The sequence below is a fragment of the Hakea prostrata genome, chromosome 4 (genome assembly GCF_041222555.1).
Source record: "Hakea prostrata isolate BN-2017 chromosome 4, UWA_Hpros_2, whole genome shotgun sequence".
In the NCBI taxonomy this organism is placed as follows: domain Eukaryota; kingdom Viridiplantae; phylum Streptophyta; class Magnoliopsida; order Proteales; family Proteaceae; genus Hakea; species Hakea prostrata.
Window position 1 is genome coordinate 44,851,797 of NC_142603.1, and position 14,821 is coordinate 44,866,617.

General features: G+C 33.5%; 1 protein-coding gene across 1 annotated transcript; it reads right to left on the reverse strand.

Annotated features, from left to right (window-relative positions):
* Positions 1–81: 81 nt before the first annotated feature.
* LOC149019078 (transcription factor bHLH128-like) lies at positions 82–5,671 on the reverse strand. The gene is made up of 6 exons (XM_089153162.1): positions 5,102–5,671; positions 4,218–4,483; positions 3,972–4,103; positions 3,787–3,852; positions 3,634–3,702; positions 82–1,164 (listed from the first exon to the last, which is right to left on the reverse strand). The coding sequence occupies exons 1-6, from the start codon at positions 5,586–5,588 to the stop codon at positions 1,111–1,113; spliced, it is 1,074 nt and encodes a 357-aa protein (XP_089009288.1). The 5' UTR covers positions 5,589–5,671; the 3' UTR covers positions 82–1,110.
* Positions 5,672–14,821: the final 9,150 nt, after the last annotated feature.

Below are 14,821 nucleotides of genomic sequence, written 5' to 3' on the forward strand. Positions count from 1 at the left end.
AAATGTTCTTCACTATAAGATTAGGTTAGTGCTTTCTAATCCCATGAAGTTCGGCTCCGTCATTCTCAGGAAAGCTCTTGGTGTTCGGACTGTCTATGCAGCTCAGGAAGATTGGAGTAATTTTATTTTTGAGTCCAATAATTTAGAAGTAGTGGATTATTGTTATGGAAAACTATTCCATCCCCCGACTTGTGTTGCCGCTGTTTTAGGGATATTTTAAGTTTGGCTTCGTCTTTTGAAGTTTGCATGTTTTCCTTCGTTGCTAAGACATGTAATTCTCTAACAGATGTCTTAGCTAGGAAAGTCCAATTATTTGACACTTTCCACTCCTTGATCAGTCTCTGATGTTTCTTTGGTGGCCTCGGTTGCTCCTTCAACAAATGACTTTTCTAACTGAAAAAAGATTGGCTTTCGTTCTTTGTTCACATTTTAGTTTAAGTTAATACCCTTGTTTGATATATTTATTTAACATTTGATGAAAGTAATGCTTTATTTGCATGCTCTCGATAGGACTCTGGTGCCATGGGGCCCACATGGTCGTTAAATGAGTATCGTCACGATTATAGCGTCTAAAATTATGATTATTTTTTTGAGGTGGAAAAACATCAACTTGAGAATACATGTGAATGATCCTATATATATGAAGTTATTTCATTTCTTCAAACAGTCCAACTTATATGAAAATCTACAGGTGTTTTAAATTAGAAAAACATACAAGTTTCTTAAAAATTTGTCAAATTCAAAACTTGCTATATATACCGAATGATGAATCAAATTCAACTAACATCAACAAGTATTTAGATTAATAACAAAGCGGACTTGTTAAAAGGGGAGAAAAGAAGATGGAGAAGATAATGAGAGAGTAACTTAAAATTTTAAAAAGAAAAATCTTGAATTTCTTTTACATGCTCTGTTTCGAGCTTCCAAAAATAAAAAGCAATATTTCTAAATTGAAAAGCTAGTTACCATCTTTTGCACTGAGTCAGGTTAACGGATTAGTCATGCTTTTAATCGTTTAGTTTCTTCAGTAGCTTTCTGTGCATCTTTCTTCTAGCACTTGATTTGAACAATGGAACAATTATCTCCCATCTATTCTCTTTTAAGAGAATTTTATTTTTCTTTCTTGCATCCACATGTGCACTTCTCAATATTTTTGTTGAGTTTCTACAAGAGAATAAGAAAAGTTAAGGTATATTATTATTTCAATAATTTCTTTCAAAGTAACAAGAATAATCACGAGTATAAAAAGTCTCCAGAAATTTCAGAACTTGTCCAAGAATAATCTGTAACAGTTGAAATTCTGATGTTACACCATAAAAATTATAAGAATCTTACAAAGTGTAGAAAAAATGGGTGGATAAATTTATCAAAAGAGAGTTCACTAAAAAAAAAACATTTATCAAAGAGAACCCCAAAGAATATCACGACATTCTATTTTTCCTATTACCCTAAAAAAAAAAGACATCTATTTTTCCTTAAATTGGTTTATTTTTCACTAAAAATCATATATATTGAAGAAAAGAGAAAAAAATATACTGCTACATACAATAGGTACTACACAAAATTCCCTAAAAACAATGAAGAAACTATTTAAGTTTAGTCAAAAATGCATCAAAATTTGCAAGCTGCATCCCTTTCCAATCTGACTTTACTTAACCTATCCATCAATGAATACCTATTTCTTTTTTTTTTTTGTTAAATCATAAGCAGATTCCAAATCAAGAACAAAACCCTAAACTCCGTCTCATAGTTGGTTTTTTCTACCCCAAACCCAACTTGAGAAGTTGATACAATTCCAACGAAAGCTTTCCATTGGGCGGATTTTCTTGAAAAAAGAATTATTTAACGATCTTTAAGACTTGCATTATTGTTATACAATATAAGGGATTTTCTTATCACAACTGAATGAGGTTAGCTACACGAACCTAGAAAGGCCTATACAATAATAGGAATAGGAGAGGTAAAAGAAAGATTAAAAACAAAAAAGAGCAAGAGATGAAGTATCAAGGAGAGATCAAAGCATGAGTTAAATCAACAATCTTGGAATACCATTTGGGCTGCATAGGTAATTGTCTTCTACGCAACTCTATTTGCTATCATACTAGGATCAAACCCTATTATAAGCAAATCATTTATTTTCCACTCTCCAAGAGCCATTTTAGGTCTATCCTACTTCTCTTAGCACTGAATCGGATCACTCTTGATTACTAGTTCATTGGACATGACCATACTACCTCAAATGACAAACTCATGTGGCTTGTCTTGAATTGGTACAATTCCAAATTCGGTTCTATAATCATTCATCACTCTATTCATCCTAGCTTTGTCATATATCTCCTCAACATCCTCGTTGTCTCCGCTACTCAATTTATATTACTCTTATTAACTCTAAACATTTTGTCCAATAATTATACAATTCTAGGAATTTCTCTTTAAGCTCCATAGACATTTGTTTGTCACTATTCTACTTCATCCAGCCTTATAATATTCTATATTCCTTTTGTTAATGGTTGACTTAGATACCTAAAACACTACTCTATGGTAGCTCTAGCTCCTTAGGTTTCATTACATCATCATTTCTTATGATTTAATTGAAGTTGCACATCATATTTTCTAGAGCAAATTGCATTGACACCCCAAAATGAAGGCTTTAAAGCACTGACACCCCACTTTATGTTTAAAAAGCACATAGACCCCAAAATTGATTTTTTTATTGGATATATTTGTCCAATTTATCACTAAAAAACTGTCAAACACTGTTTATTATAGAGATATTTTTTAAAATAAACAGTAATTTAACTATTTTCAGTGATAAATTTGACAAATATATCCAATAAAATCCACTTTTGGGGGTCTTTGTGCTTTTTAAACATAAAGTGGGGTGTCAGTGCTTTAAGGCCTCCATTTTGGGGTGCCAGTGCAATTTGCTCTATTTTATATCATTGGTCTACTGAACTTAAAACCTCTTGGTTCAACCTTAAATAGGAATCTTTTAAATACTATGCAAATTCTACATATAAGGGGTACTATATTATAAACCATAAATGAGAGTCCAACCACTAAGACATGTTAGTCATTTTCAATTGAACCAATTTAGTGTGAACCTATAAATGCACTAACAAGGGGTGAGAAAATGATTTCATCCACATGATCAAAATAAGATAAAAACAGAGAAATTAATTGGGTGTTGTGCAATTAATGTGCAATACCTGCAGGAAACGATTAAGATCGAGATCTCCACCAAGATTTCGATCTCAACCGTCCATCTCTGATAAGTGTGTTTTCACACTTTTGAGAAACGGACGATCGAGATCTCGACTTAGACTGTTCGCAGCACAGTAATTGCGCTGCTCTGAAGTCGATATCAAAAAACGGACCCCAATTGTAGTTATCATGTGAAAAGTCTTGTCCAAAAAAAATTTTATCATGTGAAAAGACGGTCATTGGATCTATATAAGGATTGCATATTTGCATGCTTCCTTTCCCCCTAAAATAAATTTTGGTTTTCCACGTGTCAGGAAAAATGTTAAGGTGAAGCACTGATCTTGTCTGTGTGGGAATTTCAGCGAACATAATAGCTTGCATGTTTTCATTTATCTCACACCCACAGAAAAAAGAGAGTTGTCTCCAAACCTGCACATGACTTTGGAGGGACTTGATATGTTGCACAGCCAAATCCAACATGTCTGCGGTATTCGTTTGCTGCAATGACATTCAGAATTTAGGTTTCGAGAGAGAGAGAGAGAGAGAGATTAGGGTCTCTATAGTACAGCTATGCTTAAATACCTTGTCCATATTTGGTACAAGCTCTTGCAATTTCTTTAATTTCTCACTGATTCTTGTCCTCCTCTCCTGCACCCGAATAGGAACTGTAAGAATACTAAATAAAGACAGATGCATAGAAATCAATTCTATCATAACAAAACAGGGGTAGTTCTAACTTCTAAGAGTCTTGGTCAGAAATAACAAACCCTTTCTGCAATGCTTCGTGGGTGAGTTGCACAACCACGCTTAGCACGGCTTCTGCATTGTACATGATCTTGATTCATATGCAGGTACTTCTCGACACTAGCCATCTCTAGTGATGATCTACTTAGGTTAAACTGGAAATTATTCAATGAAATTAATCAATGGAAGATTATCAATAGAAGTTCATAATAGCTACTTGATGGTTTTACAACCATCTCTGAAAGGAAAAAAGAAAAACAATTTATTACCTGAGTATCTAAACCATCAAGACCTGTTAGAATGTCACGATCCACGATTTTAGCTCGTTTATTTGATGGGTTTGAGAAGAAGATTGAATTTGTTTCATCCCAAGATCCAACTGGAAATGTGCTAGAACCAGAGCTGCACCCACCAATGCCATTCTCCTCAGAAATTTGAGAAAGGGATTCTTTCCCACTTGTGAAGTTTAATTGAGACTTTAATCCACCATTAGTTTGGGAGCTATAGTTTCCTGTTCCTCTAGTAATAGAAAAACCTGCAACATGATCTCCCATAATTAAGTTACTGTACATGGGCTATCACAGGTACACGTTAATGATTATTTTCACCTTCGTTTTGAAAATCCCAACAATGGAAATGTAAATGATTCCCAGAATGAACTAAAATGCATTAATTTCAAAATTTTGAGGAAACTATTTTTTCTTTAACAATTTATGAAGCAAATAGGAAAAGAAACTCTTGACCCAGCAAAGCTTAATGGGGGAGCTCAAACTCTTGAGTTTGTTTTTTCTTATACTTTTTATTCCTTCTCTATAAATTGATATGCTTGATCCTTTTATTCAAAAAAAAAGTAAGTGGATGAGAATCTATTCTCAGTGACAATCACTTCTCCCTCACTAATATCTTCTAGTGCTGATTTTTCTTTCTGAATTCATCAAACTCACAAAAAATCGAAGAACAAATAAATAAATAAATAAATAAATAAATAAATAAATAAATAAATAAAGGGAAAAAGGAAAAAGGAGAGAGTAAAAGCAAAACATTTTTTTTTTTTTTTACTCGCAGGACCAGGAGAAACAGATCGAATAATGAGATCGTGACATGAAATTACAAAACTACCCACAAGATATAGCGGAGGAAGCGAGGAACCAACCGTTATTGTCAACCAAGAGATGGTTGAAGAAGCCGGCGGGAGAGCTGCTATGTCTAGCCAAAGACGAGGGTACGCCGCCGCCAACGGCGGAGGCCGGGTTACCACCACCACCACCTGCGAAACTCGACGTACCAAAATCTCCAACGGCTATGTCGTTAAATCCATAAGACCTCTGTAGACCGGCGGAGGAGCTGGCGGCGCCGCCAACCCTAGCGCTACCTTGTCCTCGATAAGCTTTATTAAGATCAGGAGGGACGTTGGTTTTGCAGCTTGATTCCGACGCTGGAGACGACAAATCGGCGTTGAAGAATCGACCCATCATGGATTCAGATCCCAGGGCGTCGAATTCTTGTTCACCACTTCCTCCGCCGATGACTGAATTGACGGCGCTGGTTAAAAGAGAGCCTGGTGCAGAACAGTAGCGAGTTAGGCTTCCTTGTGAAGAAGCCATGGCGGAAGGCCTTTGAGGTTGAGATGAAGGGTACATGGGTAAGGTTCAGATGAAGAGTACATGGGTTTGCGTGGACTTCTGAGTAGGAAGAAGTGAATGGAGGACGGAAGAGGAGGAGAAGAAGAGTATATAAAAAGGAGAGATGCAAATGGGAATTAAATATCATGTAAACCATATGCAAGTTGGTGGCTTATAAGATGAAACACAATGATTTACCCTTTGCTCTACCATCTTCTTTATACCTAAAATACCCCTGAGAATAAATTAATATTTAATAAACCTGTTTTGAGAACATGTCCAAATTTGAGCCCACAACCAGAAAAAAATATAGTTTTTAAGCAAGACTAGGAGATAGGAGAGCAAGCTGAAAAGAGTCTACAAGCAAGAACTTAGGTTGGGGTCTTCTCATTAATTTTTCAAGAACTTGGTTTTACCAAACATCTATCATGTGTTCTTTTGTTCTCTTGAAACAAAAAATTCCAATAATTATCCTTTGAGATCATTTACTATCAAAGCATGGTAAAAGAAGGGATAAGTTTGGTCTATATGAATTATTCATAATATGATGGTTTTAGTGAACCCAAATTGAGTATTGGTCCCTATCAAGTCCAAAAAACAATGATAGGATTCGATGCCTAAATTCTTTTCTTTTTTCTTTAATTACTTCTACGAATCATAACTAGACTTTGTCATTAATTTGGTATCAAAGTATTGATATCAATCATCTTCAAAATTGTGTAAATACTTGGATTTACGTGAATAATGGTTTGAGGCAAGGTTTAATATATCAGTATTGAATATCGTATAAGTCAAGTGATTTTAAGAGATATATCATCTCATATTAAATATTATAATATATGTATTTTCCAAAAAGGAGAGAGAGACATATTTTGTATAGTGGGTACTTTAAACCATGGTTTGAGATACTATAGCTTAAGGTCAGGATGGTACTTGCTAGTTTTTTTTTTTTTTTTTTTTTTTTTGTTAAGCTGGTCGTCTAACTAATGCAGTCAACTTTCAGTTTGAGTGGCATTTTTGTAATTACTAGGTAAGTGAAGGGTAAATAAGAACCATGTCATTTCCTTATCCTTACAAATCCTCTAATCCCCCACCTTCCTCGTTGTCGGGTCCCCATCCAAGCTACACGACAAATCAACAAAAGTTAATTTTTTAGTTAAAATATTTAAAACATAATTAAAAAGATATTAAAAACAGCCAATAAGAGTCTTCACATTTTCGTTCTCTTTACTTCCAATTAAAAAATTTTCAAAAATATAAAAGCGATTACTGGTTGGCTGAATGGCTGGCTTGTGTGGTGGAGGATCCCAATACACTTTTAAAGATGGGCCCCATTAGAATAGTGTGACATCAAATCGCGAGTGTAGTCACGCGCTGTAAACGGAATAAATATCTTTTTCACGGTATATTACATATCAGTGGCGAGTGAGGTCAGAGGACAGACTTCTGATTTAACGCAAAATATACGTAACTGCACGTTCCAAGTGACGCGCTGCTATGGTAATTACTTTTTTTTTTTTTCCGGACAAATTACCGCGCAAAAGAAATGCGAAAGAAAAAAGTCTTCTTTTCTTATGAATGAACTCTTATTATCAAAAAGAAGATCAAAGTCTTCCTACTCAAAATAAATAAAATAATATAAAAAAAAATTTAGATTTTTTCTTTCCAACAATTATCAAAATTATATTAACATATCCTGGATAATAAACCTAGAAAAAAGTCATTATTTGCACATAAAAAATGAGGTGGGACAAACCACCAAAACTTAGAAAAAGCAAACAGATTTGTTTTACAAGTAATAGTATCTACAACAGAGTTTGAAGATCAACTAACAAACCTGAATCCAACAAAAGGAAAAAATTTTAACAAGTTGATGCACTTTCTCTAATAATACACATGTTCACCCATTCAATGAGTTAATTATTACAATTTAAAACAAAAATAATAGCTGACAATCTAATAATAAAATAACTCTATCAATATAAGAGTTTAATAGCTTCAACCTCCACAAAAGTGACTGATGAGCTATGACAAATCTTAGCATGGACAGCTATAAAGCATCAAGCCGAATCCCATAAGAGAACTCCACGACCTCCTTGCATTGTAGTTTTGTTCCAAGCCCCATATGTATAAACTTAATGTACATCAAGAAAATATAAAACATGAGGATGATTGTTGTTTTGAAACACTATTATGTCGATATTCACCAATTGCATTAACCTGAGAAGATAAACAATTCATAATATGTGGAATTGAAATGTCTTTACCAATTTGTATCTAGTATTCCAATTACAACAAGACAAGGTGGTCCAAAGAACATCTATGATATGTATCTCCTTGTAAGCATAAAACTTTGTATGGATAAAATTGATTCAATCAATCATAGATGAACCATTAACATCAGTGGTATCAATTCTAAGAGGGGACAAGCGCCAACATTCTTTTGCATAAGGACATGAAAATAAAGTATGGCATATAGTTTTATTAGAAGAAGCACATACAAGGCACATTAGAGATGGTAAGCAATATTTATGAAATAAGGTATCACACACTGATATAGCTTCATGAGATGTTTTCCATATAAACTATCTTATTTTTGGAAGAGTGGGGATATTCAAGATTTGTTTTCAATGAGAAGCTATTGAGGATAATGATGCAATATTGCTATGATAATCAGCAAAGGAGAGACATAGAAAGTAAGCAGACTTAATATTAAAAGTCACATTTAAGGATTTACTCTAAATTCACTTATCAAGTGTGTTCGGGGAGAGGATAGGCAAAGTTTTTAGTTGGTCCACTTCATTGTTGGAAAAGAGGGAAAGAGAGAGAAGAAGGTTCCATTGCAAAGATTGCTAGTCAATTAATTCATTAGCTTTTGTTGAACCATTGGTAAGTGGAGTGGAAATGATTTTATGGAAAGGAGAGCTAGGTAACCATAGATCCTTATAAATGAGTGCATCAGAGCCATTGCCCACTTGCTTGAGAATACCTCGGATTAAAATCTCTCTACTTGCTAATACACTTCGCTATCCCCATGAGCACTTCCTAGGACATTCAACTTCAAAAATGGATTTATGACGAATGTATTTTGCAGAAATTACTTGTGCCCATAAACAGTCAGGATTAGTTAGTAAACTTCAACTCTATTTTACTAATAAAGCTTTATTAAAACATTGAACATCACAGAATCTCAAATCCCCTTCAAGTTTTCTCATGCATAGGGTTTCCCATCTAACCCAATGAATACCCTAGGTTTACAAATGAGCAAACAAAAGCATTACTTGACATAGCAGCCAATGTACCAAATGTTGGCGATATATCGCTTAGAAATCAATGACATATAGTCAATGGTTGAAAAATAAGGGTGTACTGGTTGATTTTTCGATTGAATTTTAACCGAAGGCAATATATTGCTGAGAAATCAGCAACATATAGTCAATGGTTGAAAAATAAGGGTGTACTGATTGATTTTTCGATTGAATTTTAACCGAAGGCAATATATTGCTGAGAAATCAACAACATATAGTCAATGGTTGAAAAATAAGGGGTGTTGGTTGATTTTTTGACTGAATTTTAACTAAAATTTGCCCATTTTCTCTCTCCTCCCCAAAGCTTCCCAAACATTCTCTCTTATTTCTTACATTTTAATCCTATTTTGCTTCGATATTCAATGTCTACGAGTATGATCTGTTTTGTTATTGTCAACTTGCTAGCTATCATGTTGTTTGTGTTGATCAAGCAGGATTTCAAAAGGACGAGTTTTTCATCTCACTGGTAACCATTTTTCATGAATTTAGTTTTGATAAAATGAAATACAAAATCTCTAAATGTCGAACAAATCGTTTAACCTATTACGTGTTAGATGTAATTTATCATTCTTCAGCCCTGGGTCTAGCATGCGTTTTCCGTTGTTACATGTATGAAAACATACCATGAAATTCATGAATATTGGTCAAACATTCAAACATTAAGAACAAAATTAAAGAAAGCGAAGAGTAGAGGATTGTATTGCATAAAAAAGAGAAATCAATAAATTAATTCATGTAAGGATTTATCTACACTCTTGCAATAAAAGTTTAGAACATCACGAGAGAGAAGAAGAAGAAGAAGTAGTAGTAGTAGTTAAGGGAAACATCACTCTAGAGGAAGCAAAAAAAGAAATTTCAGTAGCAACTCTTCAAAATTCGCCTCACACCAGCACTCTAGGGCCCACAAATGTTCTCTATTGGTAGAGTAAGCTCCCCTTTTCTAAAGTGATTTCTTAAATACATAGGATATGATTCTTGACACAATTTGAAACAAAGTTTGAGTTCCTAATCTAACTTAACCAAGAAATCCGTTTGTCTAGGTGGCGTATAAATCGCTTTAATTTAGAGAGCTCAAATGCACAATTTCACCGTTGAATTTGAAGTCAAGAAGCTGTGAAGCTCCCCTCCAAAAATCAGTTTGATCAAACGCCAAATCACCATCCGATGACAAACTTGATTGAAACTAGCTAGAGCACCCTCAAAACGAGATTCCTCATTTTTCCTTCTTTGAATAGGGTCATTTTTTCTCCTTGTATCAACTTTCAAACTCTACTAATTGCCTCAAGCAAATCCTTGTTGTTGAAGGAATTCAAGTTCTAAGATGATTTGCTACAATATAGATTAATTTGAATTAGATTTAGAATTTATGAGGATAAATATAAATTACCAAAATTAATTAAATTTTGGGAGAGTGCATCTTGTGCTCATTTACATGCGATATTAGGGTAAAATAATACAGAACGAGTGTGAATACATGAGAAAATATCTAATTAATTACTCAAAATATTATACATAAAATAAACTTGTCAATAATGCCTTATAATACTATTTTTTGGTTCTCAATTTGATATATTGTATATTAAAATTGAACATATCCGTACGAAATCATATTGTTTCGTATCATTTCAAAAATCATAGTATCATAATGATTTTGGATGCAAAAGTAGGAATGCGTATTGAAATTGTTACAAATAAAAGTATGGAAAATTTTCAGAGATACCTCAAAATAAATAGTGAAAATCAAAGGCACCTAAAAAATATATCAAATTGAAAAACACTTCAAAATATCTCTTAAAGTAGAACTGTCCTTTTTCCATTAGAATGGTAAATTGAATTAGAGAAAAAGATAAATAAATCCTTAGTAGTATCTATACTCAAAATATAAAATTATAATTTTACCCTATCCTATATTTCTATATATTATATTTTAGAAAGACCAATGTACCCTTCATCTTTTTTTTTTTTCACCATCAAAATCTACGATCTCCTTTCTATTTACTCTTTCTTTCTAGTTTACAAATACAATATCCTTTCTCGGAAATATGAACCAACACAATGCATCATTAGGAGCTCAGGATAAAAAACATTGTCTAGCAATCAAGAACATTATTTATTCAACCATTAAAAAAAAAAAAAAAAGAGAGAAAGAGCAAACGCTAAACATAATTTTTGGGGTTCATCATAGTAGGAGTCTTCCGCTTCAATTCATTATTGAGATCAATGTCAATCCCTAGCTGCTAGGCAACATCTACAATGCACATTTCGTTTCGAAATTAAATATTTATTTATTTTACTTCAAAAGAAATAACGTTGCCAAAATCAAAATCTTTTGTAACTATAATCAAATTAATTTTTTTGGTTAAAAAGAACCTTTGGTTGCTGAAATTGAAACTTTTTTTTTTTGGGTTCAAAATAAAAAAAGTTGCTGAAATCAAAACCTTTTTCGCTTTTCATTTAAAAGAAGCAACGTTGCCTAAATCAAAACCCTTTTTTTTTTTTTCAAAACAAAAAACATTGCTCAAATAAAACATTTAATTTGTTGCCAAAATCAAAAATTTTCTTTTCATTAAAAAAAATTAAAATCAACAGTTCTCATTTTCGTCAGATGATGTAGGTAGGCCAATGTAACTCTTCTTTTGATTGTAGTTGTCGAAAACGGTAGCCTTTTAATGGATATTCTCATTCCTGCATGGAAGGATGGAGAATAGATGATTTTTCTTTTTTATTTGTAGAAGGAAGAAGATGGATGATCGATATTTATTAATTGTGGATTTATCAAATTAGGATATCATAAAATCATTAAAAAGAAAATTTAGAATAAAGTGATTAAGGGTGATACTATAATGTCACAAGACATTAAGGAACAATTTAAGAATAATGAATTATCGAACCATGAGTTAACGGAACTTGCTAATAGAGTGTACCATTGAGCCATTTTCAGAGACATTTCGAGGTGTCTCTACTAATGTGATATATTTTTTTGGTGTCTTTGATTTTTGCTATTTATTTTGGGGTGTCCCTATAAAATTTTTTCTAAAATTATTTATTCCCTTTTTTACTAGGGGTATTACTAAAACCCTATCGAGCTCAATGTAAGCCTAGGCCGACTATTCAACCTGGAGGATGAGTTTGGGTTACTAAATAACTAGCTTCGATAGGTCGATATGAGTTTCAGGTTTAGCCCTCGAGGAAACTTGGCCAAACCCTACCTAACCCTGTGTTGATTTGATTAAATTAGAATTATACAAATTGAGTTTGAATAACTATTTAACTAAGTATCCATAGAAGGGTTAAAATCAAAGTTAGGATTCCATCAGGGTAAATCAAGGCATTGGGCTTGACTTAGGTTTGAGTTGAGGATTTTTAAGCCCTAGTATGGTTGGGTAGGGTTTGGGTTTAGGCTTTAGGTTTCTACGGAAGGGTTGGATTTAGATTGGCTCGACCCTAATTGACCAATTGACACCCATATCTCTTATGTTTAGAGATCGGAAATAATACCAACGGCAAAAGCACTCTGCTGGGCCGACACTGAAATAATTGAAAATGAGATTCAGGAATACACATTGAATGCTAAGATTACGCATTGAATTTCTGGTAGTAGTTCCATAATAAAAAAAATGTCTGTGATTGTTTCAGAAGAAATGAAAGAAAATATACGGTAGAAACTGGTTTTATTACGGGATAGCTCATGATGTTCATATCGATCTATTATGCGCCTCTGCATCTAGCATTGGGTAGACCTCATATAATAATTGTCCTAGTTCTACCGTATATTTTGTTTCATTTCTTCTGTAACCATCACAAAAACTTTTTTGATTATAGATCTACTACCAGAAATTCAATGCATAATCTTAGCATCGTGAATCTAGACTTCTTTTTCTTTCTTTCTTTCTTCTTTTTTTTTTTTTTTCACAGAAAATTTCCTTATTTTGAATCTTTTAAGCGTAAATATTAAATTTCTACCGAAAAAAAAAAAGTGTGACTATTAAGACATTCAAACCAACCTATATATGTAGGGTCTACGTGGCTAGTTGACAACCATACAAGAAAATGATAATCAATAATTTATTTATTTTTTTCCTGATAGTTATTACTTACCTTTGGCGTTGGATCTTCTATGTTACTTTTATGTAACCTAATTGATCCACTGGTAATTAAGTAAAATAAAGTTTAATCAAATTGAACTATTATATTATGAAATTAATTTATCAATATGGTATTCTTGTTCCACTGTAAATTTATATTGTATAAAAATTTTCAGAAGAAGTAATCACCATGTTCATATGACGTGCACTATACATTTTTAGTATAGTCAACACTCCTACGTTATCATTCATGAATCGTGATCTTTCAAAAGTGTTTGATTCTTGCAGTATCTCGGCAAGAATCTGGGGATTATAAACCCTAATGCAGAGAATCTTGATTTTAACAAAAAATAAAAGTCAACATCTATAATCATAGAGATTTTATATATGATTTTCTCATAACCATTGAGTTTTTATTGTGAAATTAATTCCTCTAGCATGGAAATCAATAACATCAAATTTAGAAGGAAGAGCGTAATTTCAAATTTTCCATTCGATCACAAACATGAATGAAATAAAATGTGACTTCATATGTGTTGATACGGAATCTCGCCTCGTCCCCCAACCCGCAAGATACGAGCCGACCTTGGGGGTCGAGTCTCTCCACGAACAAGTCAGTACCAATAATAAGATTTTAACTACTCAATGGAGAACTCAAGTAATTGATCACTCAAAATATGAATACCTGCCTCATAGTGTTTTACCTGAGGTGTTTATATAGAGTATAGTGATGGAGTTATATTTGGAATATGACTCTAATGAGAGTTGCCATAGGAGAGTAACTCTTTGGGAGAGTTCTTTAACCTAACTGGAACTCCTCTGTGGTTGTTGTAGGACTCTACCCTTGTGAGGTTTCTTATCCTGTTAGGTTGATCTCGTTTATCACCCGGTCGGTCCTACCATGAACCGCCTGGTCGAACTCTACTAAGTATCGAACCTGGTCGGATCGTGCAACTGCTGGTTCAAACCGGGAGATATAGAATGACCATTTTAGTCATTAACAATATGTAACCCTAAAACCCTAGCAATTGAAGAAATTTTCATTTACGCTTTTTTTCTTAATGAAAACCTCTTCTAGTTTTACATCATACAATGCAGAGTCAACGGACTAAAAAGATTTCTTACACGAAATAGAAACTTGGAGCTTACTAAAATCCATTCTTTCGGTATGATTCTAAATAGATCATCCGTAGAAACTTATATGACTCTAAATAGATTTGAGAAACTATTTCATACGAATGAGACCCATATCGTGGTTGCAATTTGCAAGTCGAACTATTGCAAGTGGAGGATCTTTGCATCTAGGAGTAAGCATAGTAGCAAGAATGACATGAGTTATATTGTTAAGTATTATGATAGGCTCCACACATACATTAGAACAGGAGTCAAAACATCAAAGTGGATCGCAAATAGGATTGTGGAACATTGATTAGACAATCCTGATATCTATAAAGACCATAAAGTCTATATTAAAGAGCATGGGTGTCCACAACATACATTACTCAAAAATCAAGAGGGCAAAAAAGCTGGCCACCAAGAAGGTGTTAGGATTGTTTGAGCAATCTTACTCAATCCTCCCTGGTTATGCTGATTTATTAGATGAACAATTGTTGGTAGATCTATCATGTTTATTGACTTGTGAGGAAAGGGTGGATTTTAATATCCTACCACTTTTCAACCATGTTTTTATTTGTTTCCCAGGTCATAGGTATGGTTTTGAGATTGGATGTCGATCTATCATATTTATTGACGGTTACCACCTAAAGGGGAAGTATAGGGAAGTTTCGCTTCTCCATTGTACCGGTTGATGACAGCAATGGTCTAATCCCCATGACAATCGGAGTGGTAGAGTCCGAGA